We start from the raw sequence: 22,484 nt of genomic DNA, 5'->3' as shown, positions 1-22,484 counted from the left end.
CTCTCCATTACATAGCTTTTACTTCTGCACCAGCAGTAGTTCAGCAGTTGAAACAAAAAATGAGAACACACGGTTTTCTATGAATATCTGTCTTCTATCCATCTACTCCCTTCACCCCCCACCAGGGTACTGTTAGGTACAAATACTCATACCAGGTCAGTCTACTTCTGCCACTGGTTTCAGTTGGAGATTGAGAGATTGTTATTATACTCAGTTTTTGTGTGAATTTGTTTTTCGATGATCTTTGAATTTGTTAATATTCGTTCAATAAGAACCTGTAAGGTAAGAGTTGCTATAATAGGCATTAGTATTCCAGTTTTATTGACCCTCATGATATGTTGTTGCTGAGGGAAAGGTTATAATTGGGTAACTATATGAAATGTAGTTGAACGAAATGAGGTAATTGATCGTGAACAGAAAGAACAACTAAAGAGGATAATAGAGGCAGCCCCCAGTTATCAGCGGGGGGTTCTGTTCCAACGGCTTGATGATCGGCAAAAATCTGTAATAACTGGATTTTGGCTGCCGCTAATTAGTTTAATGATGCCTCTGCTTAGGTATGTTTTGCCGCCAATATGCTATTATGGGCGCTGATAACCAGAAATTGGCTTGTTTCGTCACTAAACAAGCACCATAAAACCAGATCGTTGATAACTGTGGAATGCCTGTACTTGTAAGACTTGAGTTTAAAGGGATGCATGCCTTGTCAGCTTCCTCATTTAGTAACTGGTTAGGTCTTCTGCTTCTCTTTATTCTGTTACTCCAAATGAGTTTTCCATCGATTCAGGGCATTAGATTGGACAGGATGGAGTAATTCTTTATTAGTTTAACCAGACCTCTGAGTCTAACAATGGCCCTTCTCAAGCTGGTTGTCTTATATATTATTGAGAGAGAGAGCTAATTCGTATTCTAATGATCTCTTTCCAAACCTGAAAGTAACATTGTGGGCAGGACTAGTTCTTGTACAGGTTTTTTATTTTTGGATTGAAGAAAGATATTCTCACTTTTCAGGGTTTTCTTGTTGGGAAATTTTTGCCTTTATTTGCTGCGTCTAATCCAGGTGATCGCTTCTCAGAGGTTTTCAGACCTTTATAGGTAGTTTTTTTTTTTTTTTCTGAGCTAAAACACAAAGGTCTTATAAAAGGGATTTTGACGTAGGAAAAATCTATTTCTGGGTGATTGGCTCGTGTCGCCCTATGAAAGTATCCTTAATATCATTCTTTTCTAGGCAAAAATTAATCTAAAATTACAGAGAAAAAACAAAATAAGAAAATGTCAGTAAAAAACTGACTCGCTCACTCTATAAAAGAAGTGTCGGTATGAGAATAGGGGCGAGTGTGATCACTACCACGAGTCATTCACCATTAAGACCTTCCAATCTAAAATCCCCACCAGAGAGAGCTGATACGAAAGGGTGATGCGGCCGCTACTACTACTACTACTGACACCACGGACAGCAGCGCCCCTAGCGGTCATCCTTAATCTATGACATCTTGTCCTGCAGGGTGGGATAAAAGAAGACAGGGTGGGTTTCATAGGGCGACACGAGCCAATCACCCAGAAATAGATTTTTCCTACGTCAAAATCCCTTTTCTGGGCTCAGCTCGTGTCGGCCTATGAAAGAGTACCAGAGAAACAGAAGATGGGAATAAGGACAAATGAAAATCAGTTGTAAAAAAGAGATATATAATATAAGTGAATCAGGGCCATTACAGTATACAAACAAAGTACTAAAGCTAACTTATCCTAAACAATGACATGATAAAGAAAGCAAACAATATAAAGTACTTAAAAATTAACTTATATTAAACATAGTAATATCCAGTAATGTAATGGCACAATAACAAAAAATGAGTTCACTTAAGTAAGATATTTACATAATATACAAACACATTGTGTTCTACCCTAGCATAAAAATAAGGGTAGGAACACTGAAGTACATTATAAGTACATAGTGTGGATGTCCCAACAAAAAAATAAGGGACAATCCACCAATATGATTCCAGCGGCTAAGGCTAGAGTATCCGAGTAGCATGGCAATAGGGTGAGGCATGTTGGACGAGGTAGGTAGAAAGGAGACCTGGATCTATACTACGACTACTATACAGTATCAGGAGAAACAATGTTTCCCGCTGCTACTGCAGAAAATTTTAAAGATTCCAAGGACTTTAGGTAATGACGTTTAAAGACTGTCGGAGATTTCCATCCAGTATACTTTTTAAGATCCTCAAAGTTCATATGTTGGAAGTAATTAATTGAGGTGGCTACTCCTCTGATGTCATGTGCTTTTTGGAAATGAATCAGGATTGGCTTGTTTAATGAAGTAAAGGATCTGTTGTCTAATTCCTTTCACTGATAAAGTACCACCTTTTTCTCTCATAAAGAGAGAACCTGAGGATCTTGAGGATGTACGAGATAGAAGGCTCTTAAAGTTGATACTGGGGGCAGAGAGAAGGATCTTGCGGAAGTGGGATGACTTTCCAAGGAGCCCACCTTGCAAGAGGATCCTCATTTTTAGCCAAAAAACTACGATCCAGCGCAAGTAGAACTTCTCCTGAGGGGAGGAATTCCACATGAGCCGCATCTCTGGATAGAGCCGACAGTTCTGAAATTCTGGCTCCTGAAGCTAGGCTTAATAAGAATAACGTCTTTCTAAGAAGCATTATGAATGTACAAGACGAGTTGTCAGTATCTGAGGCTAGTTTGAGGACATCATTTAAGAACCATGAAACTGCAGTAGGCCTTTGAGAAGGTCTAAGTCTAGCACAGGCTTTAGGAATAGACGTAAAGTAAGATTCTGTTAGATCTGAAAGATCTTCTTCAAAGCCGATTTATGAGTAGTAATAGTGCTAGCTGCTAAACCTTTTTCAAACAAGGATCTGAAAAAGGATATAGCTAAGTTAACTGTCATGGTTGTAGAGTTTGATTCTTTCAGGAAGGATGCTAATTTTTTAACAGCTGAGTCATATTGTCTAATAGTTGACTCTCTTTTATCTGATTCTAGGAAGAGGATGTTTTGTGGATCAATGTTAGCATCTTTGTTAGCTGCAAACTTCATGAAGTCCATAAAGTTAGGGTCTGAAGAATTCCTGAGGAAGCGAACACAGTCCTCATTTGTACTGATTGTGACAGCTTGGGATTGGGAATCCGTTGAGGTCGGAGACCCAATTCCAGAAGCAGAGGATACCAGTTGCTCTTGGGCCAGTCTGGAGCAATCAGAGCTACTAGTCCCTTGAAAGTCCTCAGCTTGCTCAAGACTTTCAAAGAAGATTCACTGGAGGAAAAACATAAATTTTTCTCCACTGATTCCAATCTAACGACAGGGCAGTCCGTGGCATAAGCCAGAGGGTCCAGGTTGGGGGCACATAGCAAGGGAGCTTGTGGTTCGCTTGTGAGGCGAAGAGATCCACTTGGAGAACTGGGACTCTCCGGCATATCCACTGGAAATGACCTGTCGTCCAGGGACCATTCTGATTCCAGAGGGACTGACCGGGACAAAGCGTCTGCTATCACATTTCTTACCCCCGCCAGGTGAGTGGCGGACAGATGCCATCTGTGTTTGTCTGCTAGGGCAAAGATGGCTATCATGACATGATTCACGTGTTTGGATTTGGACCCTCCTCTGTTGATGCAATGAACTACCTCTGCACTGTCCAAAACTAGTCTTAGATGAGACTTCTTCGGGGGAAGAAGTCTCTTCAGGGTAAGAAATACTGCCATTGCTTCCAGGAAGTTTATGTGAAGCTGGCGGAACTGAACTGACCAAGTCCCCTGAACTTGCTTGAATTGAGAATATCCCCCCCACCCGGACAGGGAGGCATCCGTGTGAATGGTTAACACTGGAAGGGGATATTGAAGGGGTACTAATTTGGCCAGGTTCTTCACTTTTGTCCATGGACAGAGCTGATTGCGAAGGATCTATGGAATTACTGACAACTTGTCTCGAGATTTGGCGTTTGCTCTCGATCGCCAAGCTCGATTTATATCTTTCAGCTTTGCTTTCAGGAGGATGTCTGTCACTGAGGCAAACTGAAGAGAACCTAGGATTCTTTCCTGGTTTCTCCTTGATGTTTGTTTGCATTTGAGAAATTGTTTCACAGACTTGGCTATTTCTTTCCTTTTGACCACCGGAATTGACAGATTGTGGGAAGACAAATCCATTGGATTCCTAGCCACTGAAAACGAGACTCTGGAGTAAGTCTGGATTTCGTCTTGTTTATCTGGAACCCCAGATGTTCCAGAAATTGAACTACCTTTTTTGTGGCTTTGAGACATTCCTCGACCGTTGGTGCCCAGATCAACCAATCGTCGAGGTATGCTGCTACCATTATCCCTTGAGTTCTCAACTGTTGAACTACCACGCTGCTTATTTCCGTGAAAACCTACCTGGGGGCTACATTCAGGACCGAAGGGCATCACTTGAATGAGAACCGTCTGATTTCCTAGTTTGAAGCCTAGGAATGGACGGGAAGTGCCTGGCTATAGGGAATGATGAGTATGCGTCTGTAAGATCGATGGAGGATGTGACGGCCCCACGGGGAAGTAAGTCCTTACCTGCGAGATGGTAAGCATTTTGAACTTGTCGCAACGAATGAAAGAGTTTAGCTTTGACAAGTCTAAGATTATTACCCTTCTTTTTGTTGAGCCTTTCTTTGGCACGCTGAATAAGCGACTTGAAATTTTAGATGCTTGACTCTCGCAATAGCTCCTTTCTGAAGGAGTTCCTCCGCATAATCTGTCAATTCCTTTGATGGTTCCTGATAAAATGATTTGATTGGAGGGGGATCTTTGATCCAACTCCAACCCAATCCCTTGGACACGATGCTCTGTGCCCATTTGCTGAACCCCCACCTGTGACGGAGAGGAACAGCCTCCTCCCACCTGGGGAGCCTCACTGTTGTTGGGCGGGTTGACCTCCGCGCCCTCCTCTGAATTGCCTTGCAGCTCTCCCTGTGCCACGCTGGCGAAAGTGGCCCCTCGCCCTGCTAACCTCTAGAAAACCTAATAAAGGCTGGGTAAGCCTGGCTTCATACATAGAGTTGAAGGCCGGCGAGACTGCGTAGGAGGTTGAGGGTTGAGACTGAGGGGACAACAGGAGGATGGGTTGGGCCTGTTTCAAAGAAGCGATGGCTGTCCCTGTTGGGTAATGGGACGGCCTGAACAAACTGCCTGTTGCTGCTGTTGTTTCTGGTAAGGCTGGAACCTTCTGCCAGACTTCTTAAGTTTCTTACCAGCAGCAGGGGCGGTTTCTTGCTTCCTCTTAGAAGAGATGCCCCACCTAGCCCTAAGGCTCTGGTTGAGCCTAGCAGCCTCGTGGTGCACCTCGTTCACAGCGGACTCTGGGAAGAGGTCCGCCCCCCACATGCTGGAAGCCAGGAGTCTATTAGGCTCGTGCCTAATAGTGGCCTCCTGCAGAACGTGCTTTCGGCAGTTCCTCCTAGCTTGGAAGAAGTCGAAAGCATCCGTCTGAACTGTCTGGAGCTGAGACTTGGCCAGAATCTTGAATAGCGGTTCTGTGCCATAAGACAGGGCCGCCATTTCCGTGATAATCAGTGAGTTGAGGGACCTCCCAAACCTAGTTCGAGCATCGAACTCTGCCTGAATCAAAGTATCAGGCAGCCTTGGAAGCTTCTCGCCAAACTGGTCCATTGCGCAGTCTGGCTTAAGCTTACCAATCGTGAACGTGGCAGGCAAGTTCTCCCACAATTCTCCAAAGGCTGGGAAGAGCGGAGAAGAAAGTAGATTCAGCTTCCCTCAGCTGTGGCATGGCTCATCCTTGAGGACTGCCTGAAGAGTCGCTTCCACCTATTTGGTAGCGAACGGAAGAGAAGCCTCCTCCTCCGTCGCAAAAAATAGTGAAAGGACTCTTGAAAGCCTGGAGCTTAGTGTTGGTACACTCCCAGTCCTCTAGGCAGTGAACCAATTCCCGCTGTGCGTGCTCCCTACTATACAGCACGCTTTTCTCGGGAAAATCTTGTCCTCCTCTAGTGAGGGCAGCCACGGTCAGCCTAGCATATCCAATGAAAGGCTGAGTCAATCCAGGGAGGATAAAACTCGAAGTCCTCAATCCTTCGAGTTCCACACTCCGGGACAGAGATCATGCCGTCCTTGAATGGAGCGTAAGCGGCCACTCTCCATGGGTTATCCATGGAGAAGGCTGGTAGGGACTCATATGGAGGTAGCTGAAGAATGCCAGTACCTGCTACGGGGGAGATTGGCTGAGGAACCTGAGAAAGCCCAGCTACACGGTCCTCATTCTCTCTAACCTCTGTTAGAGAGATCCTGGATGGATTGGCCGACTGACTGAGGGTGTTTGACAGCTGCGCAAACATCTGTTCAAACCTGGTTCCGAGGGCGGAGACCTGCGAGCCAACCATCTCTCCCACTTGTTGCATCACCACTGCCGAGAAGGCGGTGGGATCAAAGGAGCCTGGTCCCGCCACTCCAACCGGCGTTGCCGGAGTGGATGCGGTGGAGGCCGGAGAAGGCGTTGGCTCGGCTGGAGCGCGAGCCTTCTCCTTAGAAGCCTTGCTCTAGAGCTCTTAGAGTACGAAGAGCTCGGCTTTGCCTTCACCGCGTCAGCATAGGAAGTCGAAGACTTCTTTTGCTGAAGAAGACGACGACGACTTCTTAGAAGTCGTCTTGTGAAGGGTCTTCTGTTTCTCTCTGCCTCCCGCACCTTCGGGTGTAGGGGGTACAGAGAGACGCGGGAGAGCAGGTAGGGATCTCAGATCCCGTAAAGCCTTGGAAAGAAGCAGTAGAAGGGACAGGAGAAGAAGATCCAGGAGCGCCCAAGGAAAGACCTTGGGCGCCCGACACATCTACCTCAACCAACAAATCCTCTGCCCCTACCGCCATAGGTTCGATGTTCAGGTCCAAGTTCGCGACGTCTGGGACCGGCTCCTGCGTGGACGCGGACCCGAACGCCTGCTGCACCTCCTGCTGTATGGAAGCTATGAGAGGGGCTGCCAAGATAGGGCATCAACATAACCGGTGACTTGCCGCCGGGGAAGATCTGAACGGCCAGCTTCTTATCTAGGATGTATGGCTGGCCCTTGGCGGCGTTCTTCCCGAAGCCACCCACCCAAAGCCTTTCAGGGTTGCTAAGGCGACTTCCTTCACGGCGGCAGCCTGAAAGAGAAGGCGAAATGAAGCTTCTAGCGGCGGGGACGGGGTTTAACAAGCTTATAACTAAGTGATATTAGTGATACGACCAAGAAGTCTAAAAGTAGACTTACCCCCCCCAACAGCTGACTGACAAGGTCGTAGCATATGGTGCAGGCTTCTGGGTGCCAGACGATCATACCATTGTGGGTCGTGGCACACGGGGCGTGAGTCCTGCACTCCTCGTGGGCGCAGGGGTCGTAAAGCGTCGCGTTACACCCCAGGACCTGACAGTTGGTAGCCTGTAAGTGGAAAGATACATAAGTATCAGGAGCACACTTACAGCCTAACAATTGCTCCGCTGCATGACGGAGCGTGAAGTTAGATTAAACCAGACCCCGCCATAATACGTGTGGTAACTAGGCGGTTGGAGTTGTCTAAGGCTACGCCGGAGACAGGAGAAAATATCCAACCAGGTGTGGTGGTGAGCCATGAAACCACGACGGAGAACGACGGAGATGGTACACACAAAAATAATTAAAACTAAAATTCACCGTAAAATTAGGGTACATCCTTATATTTGCAACGAAATATATAAATTTTTTCCCCGTCTACTAGAAGAGTGCCCGGGTAAGAAGCAAGCTCTCCTCCGGTAGCGGAAAAAAGAGGATATAGTAGGCAAGCAACAGACCACTAGTAATGACCACCCCGCCCGCTGGCGGAGCCCAGACGAACTATAACCCAAACGGGGCCCCGGCTGCAGCGGAGGCTCCGTTCATTACAGTAGGGGTAGGGTGGGGGGGACTGAGCAATAGGGGGGTTCCCGGCGTAACGCGGCGGGAGAGAGAGAGGGGGGGGGTGCCTACCCTCCCCGTCCCTACAACTACCCGCTCGGTGACCCGGTACCCGAGACAAGTGGTCGCCCTATACCCCAGCTGGGAGGGAGCTCCTGGCCTCCTCAGAGAAAGAGGGAGGAAGGCTACTGTGGTTGTCATGGTAACCAAGGAGTCCCCCAGACCCCTCCCTATACCTGGTAGGGAGGGAAGGGGAAGGGTAAGGTGCTATGGAACACGTGACCGCAAGTGGCCTAAGCCGCGATAGCAACACACCTGGAAGGGCCACCGTTGAACCAGACTGTACCAAACACATGGGACATGCACCTAGGCTAGCCTAACACCCTAAATAAAAACAATAATACATCGTAAAAGAGGGATAAGACACTTTTAGTAAAAGAAAAAGAAGCCCAGGAGGAGGCAAACTGTTCCGAGGAACAGTTGACTACTCGGAGCCAGCGATAGCCGATGAAGAGCAAGAGCCGGGATGCTGGGCCAGAAACACAGAATAGCCCTAAATACCAAACTAAGAGAAATGGTAAAAGGGCTGTCCTAACTATAAAAACGATGTAATAAACGATGAACGTGATATAGTAAGCCCATAAGTATAAGATGTCCCAGTATGGGAGACCGGGAAATCTTAACACGAGGCGGCATGCCACCGCCACGAGTCAACCGGGAGACCGTATATGACCTATTAAGAAGGAAAATACTGGTCCCTGGAAGACTAAAACACGGTAAAATACTACTTATGAGGCACTTAACTTAGCCGATGCGATGGCAGCACGTTCCATGATGAATTAGAGTGGAAATCCGAAGAAAACACGGCACGAGAGAAAAATGCACTCAACGTGTACGTCCTAAACGATTAAGGATGACCGCTAGGGGCGCTGCTGTCCGTGGCGTCAGTAGTAGTAGTAGTAGCAGCGGCCGCATCACCCTTTCGTATCAGCTCTCTCTGGTGGGGATTTTAGATTGGAAGGTCTAAATGGTGAATGACTCGTGGTAGTGATCAACCACTCGACCCCGATTCTTCATACCGTACAACTTCTTATTTTATAGAGTGAGCGAGTCAGTTTTACTGACATTTTTTTAATTTTGTTTTTCTCTGGTAATTTTAGATTAATTTTGCCTAGAAAGAATGATATTAAGGATACTTTCATAGGCCAACACGAGCTGAGCCCAGAAAGGTTATGTTGGGGGAAGTTTTTGACCTGGCAAGAATCAGTCTTGGGTTCTTTTCTGTTACCTAAACATGGGTCAGCAGGTGGTCTTTATCAGATTTGATGTTGATTTAATCTCTCATGGGAAGAAGGATGCTGTCTTTTAGATGCCTCTGTGTGCATTTAGGACACAGTTGTGGAAGATATAGAATTTTGGCAGTTTATCCGGTATCGGAAGAGTTCCGTTACACCCATTATCCCAAATTCTTAGCAGTCAGAGGAACTTCAAGGTTTATTAATGTATAAGTTGCTGAGTATACTTACATATATACTATATGTATATATATGTAACTAAATAATTTTTATCCAACTAGATGTTGATATTATTGTTTGTTCCTTTTACTCAATATATGAAAGACCATTTTTTGGACAGAAGCTGGGAAGGTTGTGGCATTCCCTTGGAACATTCTGGATAGGAACAATGTGCCAAGCCCGGCTAAACAGGAGGAATTTTATTGTCTACAGAATGGTCTCTGACTCTTCAGCTATGTCAGTTTCTATAAGAGCTGCAATAAATACGAACGTAGGCATATTTGTGACTTGGAGAAGAAAGTTGCCAATCTTTTACTTCCACTTCCAGGTCTTCTGATTGATTTGGCAGGTGTTTTATCAGCAGTTTTAGATGGTTATGAACCCTTACATCTCCCATTTTATGATTGGAAGAGGGATACTAATCAAGTTTAGTGGAAGTGGGATAGTAATGGGAAGTTTAGTGGAAGTGGGATAGTAATGGGATACAGTCAAGTTTAGAGGATCCAAGGAATATGGGCTGTTCCTATTAGTTCCTTGGTGGCTATAGGAAGATTGGTTTTTGGTTCTTTTGCCTCTGCAGTAGATATCCCTAACTTATTCTATTAGAAACTTCAACTAGAACTTCTACATGCAGAAGTTTTCTAAGCCTCCACTTGATTCTGGTGTTTACATCGAGACCATAACCATCTTGCGCTAGATGAGGTTTGTTTGGTGTGGACTGAGGATCTATCTGGAAGCTTGCAAGAGGTTCAACTACTAATGTTTTCAGAGGCAGTGGTTTGATTCTCTCTTCTGGAGTTGGGCTGGGGGTATTTCCTGATCATGCACTTCTAAAGGCACTTCATTAAGTCCTTAATTTTCTAGTTACTCTAAATGTTGTCTGTGGCAGCTATTAGAAATTTTAGTTCTTTGACATCCTATATGTAATTAATTTACCTGATACACCATAGCTCCTTGTGGGGGAACCTTGATTGGTTTAGTTTTGGCCTCCAAAGCTGTTGGAGTCATTAGTAAAAGCCTCTTGAAGCAATTGAACCCTCTCTTGGTAGCCCTAGGACCTGTGAAATGGTAAGGGAATTCTGAGCGTTGTGGAATGTTGGCTTTTGCATTGAAGATTCATACAAGTCTTTTGTTCCTGACTTAGCTTGAGAGCAAAAATATTTATTTTGAGGCATTTCCCTTCCCAGGTTTGTAAATGCAGACTGAATCTTATGTGAAGGCAATGTGCTTTATGCCATATAAGGGCAATTAAAGTGCACTCAAATAGATTAAGTCTATTAGAGAGAGAATTAAGGGATTTTGACGTAGGAAAAATCTATTTCTGGGCGAGGAAGCCGTGTCGCCCAGTGAAATGTGTCCTCTTTAGCACTATTTCTAGTAAAATATTGCTATAATACCAGAGAACTGCTAAATTGGACATGTCAGAAGTCTCTGACTCGCTCACCTAAATAAAAGGTGTCGGTATAGAACTGGGGCGAGTGTTAAACACTACCACAGCAACCCCTCCAATTAGCCTTTTCCTCATCAAAAGACCCTGAAAACGGGGAGCCGACCTATAGGTCACACCCAGCTACCCTGTTGAAGGGGACTGCGGCGTCATACTTATCGATAGCAAAGAAGCTTGGTGCACAGCAAGGGGCGGGAAAAAAAAAAAAGGAAAAAAGGGGGGGATTTCACTGGGCGACACGGCTTCCTCGCCCAGAAATAGATTTTTCCTACATCAAAATCCCTTTTCTGGGCTCAGCCGTGTCGCTCCATGAAATTGTACCAGAGAAACACCAAGCTATACTATCCTGAAAGGAAAAATCATATTAATGAAATCAAAGGAAATAATAAAATAGTTTAGAATTGGAAAAAATACAATTTATTTACAAAATATACTATATAGCCAAAACATGTGGCAACATTTGCAACAAGTCACATACATAATAAAATAATTACAGATAATTTGTATGTACGTAAAACTATACACGATTGTACACTTATTCTAATAGCTAAGGCATTTGCTGAGGTAGGTAAAATGTTAATGAGGCTGGCATAATTGAAAAGATTCATATGACACAAGGACGGTACTATAATGATGTAGCAGTAGGAGACACTGGCCTTCCTGCAGCTATTGCATGATATTTAAGATCCTCTAAAGACTTAAGGTAGTGCTTTTTGAAAACCAACGGTGACTTCCAACCAGTATACTTCTCAGATCATCAAAGTCCATATATTTGAAGAAGTTAACAGAAGTTGCTATTGCCCGAATGTCATGCACCTTGGGGAATGACCCTGGGCTGGCTTTCTTGATAAAATATAAATCTGCTGCCTAATGCCTTTTAGAGATAGTGTACCTCCATCTTTTCTAATGAAAAGGGGGCCTTCGGAATAGGTAGACGTCCTAGATAAATAGTCCTTAAGAGTTTTAACAGGACATAACGATGGATCCTGCGGAAGCGGGACAATCTTCCATGGAGACCACCTCATCAAGGGGTCTTCATTCTTAGCTAGAAATTGCTTATTTGGCGAAAGCAACACGTCCCCCGAGGAAAGGAACTCAATATGCGCTTCATCTCTAGATAAAGATGACAGCTCTTGATATTTCTGGCACCTGAAGCTCAATAAGAACAGAGTTTACGCAAAATGGTTGGTAATCACATTTGAAGTTGTCTGTTTCCGAGGCTAACCTAAGAACATCATTAAGAAACCATGACACTGACGACGGTCTGTGAACGGGCCGTAGACGTGCACATGCCCTTGGGATAGAGGTGAAATAAGACTCGGTTAGATTGATACCAAACCCGAGAAGAAAAATCTTTTTCAGAGCTGACTTAGTGGTTGTTATTGTTGCAGCTGCCAAGCCTTGTTCAAACAAAGACCTGAAGAAGGTTATGGCCACGTTCAATGTCATTACTTTAATATTGATTCTCTGAGGAACGAAGACAATTTCTTAACTGCTGAGTCATACTGGCAAAGCGTAGATCTCTCTTGTCTGACTCCAAGAACAACAGTTCTGTGGATCAATGTCGCCTACTCTCTTACCTGCAAACTTCATGAAATCCATAAAGTTAGGGTTTGTGAAGACCTGAGGAATCGAACACAGTCCTCGTTTGAACTTGTTGCGATAGTCTCAAGTCCGGGAGAGGGTGAGGGCGAAGACCTAGTTCCAGGAGAAGGGGAAACCAGTTGCTCTTGGGCCAGTGAGGGGCTATGAGAGCCACCTGACCTTCGAAAGATCTCAACTTGTGCAGCACCTTCAGGAGAAGGTTCACTGGAGGGAGGGAAATAGATCTTCGTCCACTGGTTCCAATCTATCTCAGGGCGCCCGTAGCGTATGCCAGAGGGTCCAGATTGGGGGCTACGTAACAAGGCAGCTTGTGGTTTGCCTCTGTGGCAAACAGATCTACTTCTAGACCTGGTACTCTTTGGCAAACTCTCTCGAAGGATTCTTGGTCCAGTTGACCATTATGATTCCAAGAGGGAGTCCGACGAGACAGGGCGTCTGCCACTACATTGTGGACTCCTGCCAGGTGAGTAGCCGACAGATGCCAGGTGTTCTTGGCTGCTAGAGAAAAGATTGCTATCATCACGTGGTTCACATGACTTGACTTTGAACCACCTCTGTTTATACAGTGTACTACTACTGCACTGTCGAGGACCAACCTGATATGAGTCTTCTTTGGAGGACGGAGCTTTTTTAAAGTCAGAAACACTGCCATAGCTTCCAGAATGTTGATGTGAAGTGTTTGGAAGTGAGGTGACCAAGTTCCCTGAACCTTCTCGTGCTGTGAATAACCTCCCCAACCTGTCAGCGATGCGTCCGTATGCACCACTAGGGACGGGGGAGGAAACTGCAACGGTAACTCCTTGGCTAGGTTGGCGGCCTTTGTCCATGGGCGCAGGCGTTTTCTGAGAATCAGAGGTATCCGGGCGAACTTGTCTCGACACTTGGCATTTGCCTTCGAACGCCAAACTCGATTGATGTCCTTGAGCTTGGCTTTCAACAGAACGTCCGTGACTGAGGCAAACTGGTAGTTTGAAGCCCGCTCGAAATTAGTACAAAACAAGGGAACGACGTAATGGCGGCTCGCTACGGGAGGAGACGCCTAACAAAATCCTAAATAAAGGCAAAACGAAAGGCAAAATCACTCCCTAAATACAGAAAAAGGGCGAACCAGTACTTAACTTGGGTGAAGAGGCAGATTGACGATCCATAACGAAAAAGAATAAAGAAACCAATAAAAAGAACAGATAGCTATAAAAAAGCGTGCAACGCTGGGAGGCTATCGATAAGAATGACGCCGCAGTCCCCTTCAACAGGGTAGCTGGGTGTGACCTATAGGTCGGCTCCCCGTTTTCAGGGTCTTTTGATGAGGAAAAGGCTAATTGGAGGGGTTGCTGTGGTAGTGTTTAACACTCGCCCCAGTTCTATACCGACACCTTTTATTTAGGTGAGCGAGTCAGAGACTTCTGACATGTCCAATTTAGCAGTTCTCTGGTATTATAGCAATATTTTACTAGAAATAGTGCTAAAGAGGACACATTTCACGGAGCGACACGGCTGAGCCCAGAAAATTATTTTATGTATAAGGACGAGTGAAAACTACCATATCTAAATGTCCGTTATTTGGTCAAATTAACATGTACTTCATCCTGAGATATGAAGCGTGCAGTGTGAAAGTGGTATAACCTGCCTTACGTTAGTTTTGAATAATTAGCAGTCAAAATTAACTACCGATTACAGGTACTCCCCAGGATACTGGAACTCGGGGTGTTATGGTGCCATAGATCTCTGATTTTATGGCACTAGACAAGTGCCATAAAACTGGATCGCCATTAACTGAGTCTGCTGATAACCGGGGACTGCCTGTGCTACAGAATAAAGATAGTAACGGTGCATAGATAGTAGTGCGAAAGTGGTCTATGCCACCCAATGTTAGTTTTGTGTAATTAGTTGTCAAAGTTAATTAGTACTGATTTACTACAGTAAAGTGGTGCTGTGTATTACTATTATACTTACATCAAATTAAATGTTTAGGCTAGATATTTCATGCCATTGAGTTTTAATGAATTTATACATATAAGGCAGTCCCCGGGTTATGACGGGTTCAGCTTACGACGTTCTGAGGTTAAGGCGCTTTTCAATTATATTCAACAGAAATTATTTCCAGGGTTACGACGCATGTTCCAGGGTTACGACGCATGTTCCAGGGTTACGACGCATGTTCCAGGGTTACGACACCTACAATGCTGATCTGGCACAAGAAATATGACACCAAAAATGCAAAATAATCAATATTTGAAGGTCTTTTTATTGAAAAATGCAATAAGAATGCAGTTTACAGAGTTTTGAATGCACCGAAAGCATTAAAAGTAAGGGTTTCTTAGGATTTTTGATGATGTTCCGGCATACGATGATTTTCGGGTTACAACGCGTCTCTAGAACAGAACCCCCGTCGTAACCCGGGAACTGCCTGTAGTATACGTATATTTTTCTCTTTATGGTAAAATTTTTTATTTACCCACACTATAATTTTCCCCCAGAAAGTCATGGTTTTAGGTTAATGTTTTAAAGATTCTATTGAATAAGAAGATTGCTGTAAAAAATTTATGTTGCTGTGCTTAATTCCTGATTTTATGCATACTAATTTTTTCAATATAAAACTATTCTTATCATTGTTAGACCATAAAAAAATGTTGCTTTACATTAATAACATTATCAACATCCACACTCACCTTGTACATCGGCAACCCCCCCCCCCCCACCCACCCTTTGTTGGCTTACTGCTTTATAAACCTGGTGGTGGTTTTTGGGAAGCTTGACGGTACTCAGTGTTGAGTATTAGAATGACTGTCTGTCATTTTGTTTTGTACATATGTACTTTTTAGTTATCTATCGTTGGCTCTGCAGGGTTTTGGTACAGTAATCCTACCCCTCCTGCTGAAGGAGGCCAACCTCTAGAGATCCAAGATACTATGTATCTTCATGATGGGGATCTCATACCATAATGCTTTTGTAAAAAACATTTTGTAACTAAGTAGTCTTTAAAGGGTTGGCTGATTTCCATTTTACCCACCTCCTTTTTTCAAACATGGGATTCAGCTTTATAATAGAGAGGTAAGGTGAATTTCAAAAATATAAATCTGTAATTTAAGAATTATTTTCTAAATACCTCTCCACTATAAATTGACCTCCCTACCTCCCCACATTCAAAGTGGACAGCAAAGTGGACAGAAGTATGTAGACTGAGTGGCTAAGTGTCCCTTGTTGGGGAGTGGGGAAAGTATATATGATTAGAAGATGGATATTCATAGAAAACCGAGTGTTCTCAGTTTTTGTTTCAGTCTGTTGAATTACAGCAGGTATGAAGGTAAAAGTTATATAATGGAGAGGTATTTAAAAAATAAATCTTAGATTAAGTATTTATATTTTTTGCATGCAGCCACTTTCCTTTGTGTATATTTATATATACTTCCATGCATGCCCCTTATTCATCCTAATCTTTTGTTATTGACAGGTGTCAACTCTCCAGAAGTTCATTCCTGAAATTACATCTGCTGACATTAGCCGTGGACCATCAGGAGTACGTGCACAGGCCATGAATAGGGATGGAAGCCTTGAGGATGACTTTGTATTTCACCGAGAGCTAAATTGCAAATTGGGAGCCCGTATCTTACACTGCAGGAATGCTCCTTCACCTGGGGCAACGTCTTCATTATCTATTGCAAAAATGATTGCAGATAAGTGTAAACAAGAGTTTGATTTTTCTTAGACGCATAGAGGATATTCTGTGATATTTAGATTTATATTGGAGGAATTCTACGGATTTCTCTGTGTCTTAATTAAGAGGTAGTTCTTGTCAGGACAGTAATATGACAGTAAAGGTTGAATTTTAAGTTGTGTAGTTTATAGAAATTAGCACAAAATGATTTTAAGAAGGATGTGATCCAAAACTATGTACATATACAGTATATAAAACTAGAAAAATCCACAAAATTAACAGCATATAGTTTTTTTTTTATTTGAAATCACTAGGTAGCCTATTAAGTTTTGCATTTCAAGGAGGTTGTATTTTAATAGGAACTTTTATGCTTACCAATGACAATATTCTTTTAGGTTTTACAACTCAAATTTTGCAGTTGGTATTTTTTATACCAAGGTGTTGTGTTCAGATGAAGCTAGATCAAGAGTCAGAAAAGTTTTCGTGTTCTCAAATAGTGAGGAAGCATTATACTATATCAAAGTTATGGCAAATTTATTAGCACAATCCATTTAAATATCTTTTGTCATCATTAAGGTATGACGAAATTTTATTAGCACCAAGTATACTTCAGTATCTTTTGTCATTATCAAGGTGTGATGAGATTTTATTAGCACCAACCTTCTTAGACATCTTTTGCTAAGTTTTTTATCAGACCACTTTTGATGAGTTAGGTACATATAAAGCTCTTCAACTTTATTGTTTTTATTTTTAAACAACAGCTGCTGCATTTTCTTAGATTTGTAACATTTATGTCACTTGAGTGGTGATTACAGTTCAGGAGATTGTTTTAATTTGATTTTGAAGGGATTCTTCAGCCTTTTTTTTTTTTTTACCAGATGACCAAAGCTATAATTTGCTGTCAAATAGGACATTAAAACTAGGTAAAACTGTTTAAGTGGATGAGTATGTATGTATTGTATTACATAAACAATCATTGAAGATAAAGTTGGAACCAACTGCATTTTATATATAGTGTATATGTTTTTAAGTTTGTGGATTTAAAATTTTATTTTATGGACAGGGTAACCAGTACATATTGACTTTCATTCTTGACAAGAACAAGTTTTTTTTAATGTACATTATGCTCATGTTGATTATTTTAAGGATAAAGGTGGTAAGCAAAATAAATGTGAAGAAAGCCTTTGTTACCAGTCTACAAGTGTATTAAGAAGGTAAATCTTCAGTTGCAGCTTGCATCAGAACCATCATAATTGCCTCCATTTTCCTAGCTTTAATATTTTTTGTTTGGGTTATCAAATGAAATTATATTAGAGGAGATATCTTTTATATACTACTTAGTTGGCAGGTGCTTAACCACTCTCTCCTTTCAAGGGCTGGAAACTTAATGAGAATTGTTATTTAGAAATAGCCCCTGGTATGTTATACAATATGTGATTAGCCTTTTTGTGGCTGTGGGTTGAAATCATATCGAATATCCACAGCAGTGAAAACTTCAATTTAAATACCTAGTTCCCTGTAGTGACAGACCAGGAGAGCAGTTCACAGCTAGTTAATCATAACCAGCATTATGGCAATGTAGATTTGCCCTTCCATTGATGTAGCCTCATTATGTATGGCATTTACCATGTCCTTCATGGAGCTGCCACATTTACTGGGAATTACAGATGCCCACCTACCTGTTTTATAAGTATGCCAAAGGCTCAGTGATATATTTATCCATTTTGTTTAATTTGCTAGCATTTTAAACATCTACCTAAAGTGTCGGTGCAATACAAAAAAAATGACTTTTAAAGCTACCTAATTTATTGAAAATGGAAGATATTTACTTTATATATTATAACTTATATCAAGATAAAATTATGTATAATTATTGTAATTACCCAATATGCCTTCCTTTTAGCTATCCCTTTTATTTTTTGCAGTTTCATTTATAATAATGAACACTTGTCCTGTTTTCTGTATTTCCTGTGTGACATGTTCATGAGGACATTTAAATGAGTATCTAAACTGTGAGCTAATTCCTTTTTTTTATTTCTTTCTTACTATGATGTATTTCCAATCTTTATTACTTTACTTTTTTGGGGGGTTACGATGCATCCCTCCTGTATTACTCATGGTATTATCATTATTTTTAGTACTTCATGTAATTATGAACCAAATATAATTATATTTGGAATATATGTCTTACCTTTTTCTAAGGTTTATTTTTGTGTTTGCTAACAACTGGCATTGTATATATTTTCCAAAAAAAGGATATCTAAATTATAAATTTTCCACAAACTAGATTTAAGAGGACTTGTTGCCACAGTTCTTTTCCACACTATTGGTTTTAGTTTCATAAGTACAGGCATGCTCTGATGTAATGGAACATGATTCTTTTTGTATCGTCCAAAATCTCAGACTCGGCGCAACAGTTGCCAAGTACTAGTGTCATCCTTTTTTTTTTTTTTCAATGTCATACATGTTGATAAATTTGCAAATTCACCACTATTCCTGTTTTCCCTGTGAGTATAAATATGATCTCAGATGCATTAGCATAATTTATAAACTATGTAATATGAACTGTTTTATTTATTACACTGCTAAGCCAAAGATAAGGTTAGCAGTCCCATCAATGCCGGCACACTTAACATGCTACTCAAAGACCATATTATAAGCAGCTCTACAATCATAACAAAATTGTCAAACTAGGGATAAGAATTACAAAAAGTTTTCTTTGAATTTTGATGCTTTCGCTTTGTTCAAACGTATTTTTTTGGCAGGTAAAGAAAACTAACAAGCTTAGACCAAGGATCAAAATCTTGGCATTAAAATAGTGTTTTTGAATTGGCAAATATTTGTTAGTTAACCATTATTTTTTAAGTGGTTAAGAAATATGACACTACATAATCACTTTATTTTTTTATGAAAATCCTAATATTCTTATAACAACTATAAAATTAATATTTTCAAGATTATTGTATTGTCTCTACACTATGTTCCAGGTGGGTCATGTTACCACCACTCCTATGCTATAGTTGTGTCACACAGGCCTCATCACTTGTTGAGATCAGTGGATTGAGGCGTAACAATAATCAAACAGGACTAAATTAAAAATTTTATGATTGTAATGCGAGCAATATCAATGTTACAAAAATTTTTTAACTTTGTTATAATCTTAACATTTGAACCAGGATTTCATGATTTTTTGTTGAAAGCATTGCCACTGAATGATGTGCATTGTTGGTGAACAAAAGCTTTGGAAGCGTTTCATCAATCTTTTTCTGAAATTGGGCTACACGTAATAACTTCTTGCAGTTTTCATATATGTATATGATACAGTTAACTCTTATGACACATACTGTGGTCTTATTTTATAAAATATTTGTTTATGTATTCAATGAAATACTGTGTGCAACATATTGGTTTCCATTTTGTGAATTTTGAGCAAAATCCTGTGCAGTCATGTAGTATTACCTATGAGCATGGCTGTACAATTAATTTTTTTGCAGGTGGTATAGATAGATACAAATTATGTAGGCATTGTAAGATTTACACTTTTTAAGTAATTACAGTTTACTAGAGGCTTATTATCACATGAATTGTGATAACAGGAATCTTTTATGCACATTTGTTTGCTTTAAAACTGGGTGCTAAGTCTACTTGTTTTCCTCCTATGCTTTATGGCTTGAGAATTTAAATGCTTTTAAATATATTTGTTGGTTTGTGAGATTTGGCAAGAGTCTGACATTAGAATAATGCAGTTGAGTTTTTTAATGATGCATCCAGGGAATTTTTGACAAATGTTTTCTTTCTTGAAAGTATTTTGTCAGTAAAAACCCAGTAACTTTTTTTTCTTTAACTAGGGCGTAATTCACGCTGGGTCATGGGTGGAAAATATTACTAGTTAGTTTATGTATTGTGAAAAAAACTGTAACCTCCCATGAAATTTTCTATATGTATAAATAGTATGTATTACTATATCACATGAAACCTCTATTTCCACTGGGTCAGCCATCAGTTATGGTTTTTCTGTACATTTTACTCTGAGGAGAAGAATGGTTAGTATTTTATGAGATAATTATAAGATATTTCATTGAATTTAATTTACAAAGTTTATGGGTTTGAGAATATGCCAGAGTTTTGACGCTCGTCTTGCAGGTTGTACATATTTTTAGACAAAGATGGTACAATTTGTGAAAACAAAGGAATATGTTTATAGTACTTAGTAGTGAAGAAAAAATGCTCAATCATTCTCAAGGTGGTGATGGTGGTGGTTCTTGTGTTATGTTATTTTCAAACATCTAACTCACCTGTTAGTTATATATATAGCTTACGTCCCTGACGTCACGGCAGAATTTCAAAACTCGCGGCAATCGCCGATTGGGTAGTCAGGTGCACCACCTGTGCGCCCTCTACCAGGTACGTAGCACCATACCAACTATTCCTCAGATCTTCCCTGCCGCCGCTACGGTGACATCGTTGGAACTTCGCTCGTTATAGCCCGTGTCTTTTGCAGTATTATTTGGTGAAGTACACTTTGGCTTTGGCTTTCGCTTGATTGGATTTTGATTTCGTTTCGATATTGTTGGTTTGACCTTTGCTTGTTTTTGATCTCTCTTTTTGATTTCTCATCATGTCTGATTCTGCTTCAAGTTTGAGAATGTGTGTGAAAGGTTGCAAGACTAGACTTGCTAAATCCTCTTTAGATCCTCATTCTATTTGTAGTAAATGCAGAGGAAAAGTTTGTGAGATAGGTGATAGATGTGATGAATGTGTGGGCTTGCCTGAGACTGAATGGATTGAATATTACCGCTATGTGCGTAAATTAGAGAAGGATAGGATAAGGAGAGCGAAGAAGACCTTGTCTCGCTCCTCCATAGACAGTCAAGGAATAGATAGTTCTCTATCCCTCGATAATCCTATTGATCCTCCTCCTGTTGTATCATTACCAAAATCCAGTTTCAGAAACAGGTAAAAGTCCATCATTACAGGACATGATGACGGCCATTCAAGCCCTTGGTCAACGGGTAGAATCCCTGGCACAAGACAGGGATAAATTATGGCGGTCTATATGAGAGATATTAAAGTGAATAGTGAAATTAGTGCAAGTGCAGTGGAGGGTGCGGCCGCTCGGACTTGTCGTGCTCCTAGTCCTAGACCTCTTCCAAGCTCACCAACCCCTGTGAGAAGGAAAGTCGACAGACGAAGGGAGGCGAGAGGTTTTAGCTCCCGAGCGGTCGTCCCCTCGAGCGTACCTGTAGACGATCCCCAGGACGCTCACCCTCGCTATAGGAAAGGCGAGGTTAAAGTGTTTTCTTCGTCTTCTGACGACGCAGTACCCAGACGGGGCTGGCGTCAGACTTCTAAATCCAGACCCATTAAAAGGAAATCCCAGGACGCCGAGCGTCTTGATACTGGACGCCAGGACGATATACGTCAAGAGCGTCCAGGATGTAGTCATTGGAGCAGCCCCGAGCGCTTCCCTTCAGGTTCCGATATTTGCTCTCCTACCAAATTAAGACGTAAGACGTCGCACAGGCGACCATCGTCTTTGGTAGGAGGCAAGGAAATATTGGAAAGGGGGAAACCTTCGGTGCAAACTGCAACTCCGGATCGTTTCTCTTTCGATTCCGATGCTTGCTCTCCTGCCAAATCAAGACGCATGATGTCGCACAAGCGGCCGTCGTCTTTGGCAGGAAGTAAGGAAGGATCGGACGAAGGGAGACTTTCGGTGCGTGCTACAACTCCTGTTCGCTTCCCTTTCGTCTCCGATGTTTGCTCTCCTACCAATATAAGACGTAAGATACCGCACAGGCGGCCGTCGTCTTTGGTAGGAGTAAAGGAAGCATCGGACGATTGGATGCCTTCAGTGCATGCTCCTGCTCCTCCTTCGGATTGGCGTTCTTCAGCCTTTCATCTCAAGACGAACAGAATGAAGAGAGAGAGATTGACTTTGCAACTTCTCTAGTCTGTTCCAGCAGCAAGAAGCTCACAGTTTTCCGTACTGCAAGATTTTAAGCAGAAACTCTCCTCTCTTATGCAGTCATATCAACCTGCTACTCTTACTGTTAAAACGCCAGGACGAAAACGTTTTAAAGCACGACGACAGGACGAAAAACGTCTTGAAACAAGACGCCAGGATGAAAAACATCTTGAAGCAAGACAGCAGGACGATAAGCGTCTTGAAGCAAGACGCCAGGACGAAAGAAGTCTTGAAGGAAGACACCAGGACGAAAAACGTCTTGAAGCAAGACGCCAGGACGAAAAACGTCTTGAAGCAAGACGCAAGGACGAAAAACGTCTTGAAGCAAGACGCCAGGACGAAAAACGTCTTGAAGCAAGACGCCAGGACGAAAATCGTCATGAGACAGGATGCCAGG

The 22,484-nt window shown here is 42.1% G+C and overlaps 1 protein-coding gene across 1 annotated transcript in view; it reads left to right on the top strand.

The window, feature by feature from the left end:
* Positions 1–18,604, top strand: part of LOC135220518 (L-2-hydroxyglutarate dehydrogenase, mitochondrial-like) — an 86,091-nt gene extending 67,487 nt beyond the window's left edge. The window contains exon 9 of the mRNA XM_064257672.1: positions 15,916–18,604. Within this exon, the coding sequence (XP_064113742.1) occupies positions 15,916–16,170 (255 nt within the window). The 3' untranslated portion in view covers positions 16,171–18,604. The remainder of the gene's footprint in view (positions 1–15,915) is intronic.
* The last annotated feature ends 3,880 nt before the right edge of the window (positions 18,605–22,484 follow it).

This window comes from Macrobrachium nipponense, chromosome 2 (genome assembly GCF_015104395.2).
Source record: "Macrobrachium nipponense isolate FS-2020 chromosome 2, ASM1510439v2, whole genome shotgun sequence".
In the NCBI taxonomy this organism is placed as follows: Eukaryota; Metazoa; Arthropoda; class Malacostraca; order Decapoda; family Palaemonidae; genus Macrobrachium; species Macrobrachium nipponense.
The sequence above is the reverse complement of the archived record's forward strand: the minus strand, read 5'-3'. Positions and strand labels throughout refer to the sequence as shown.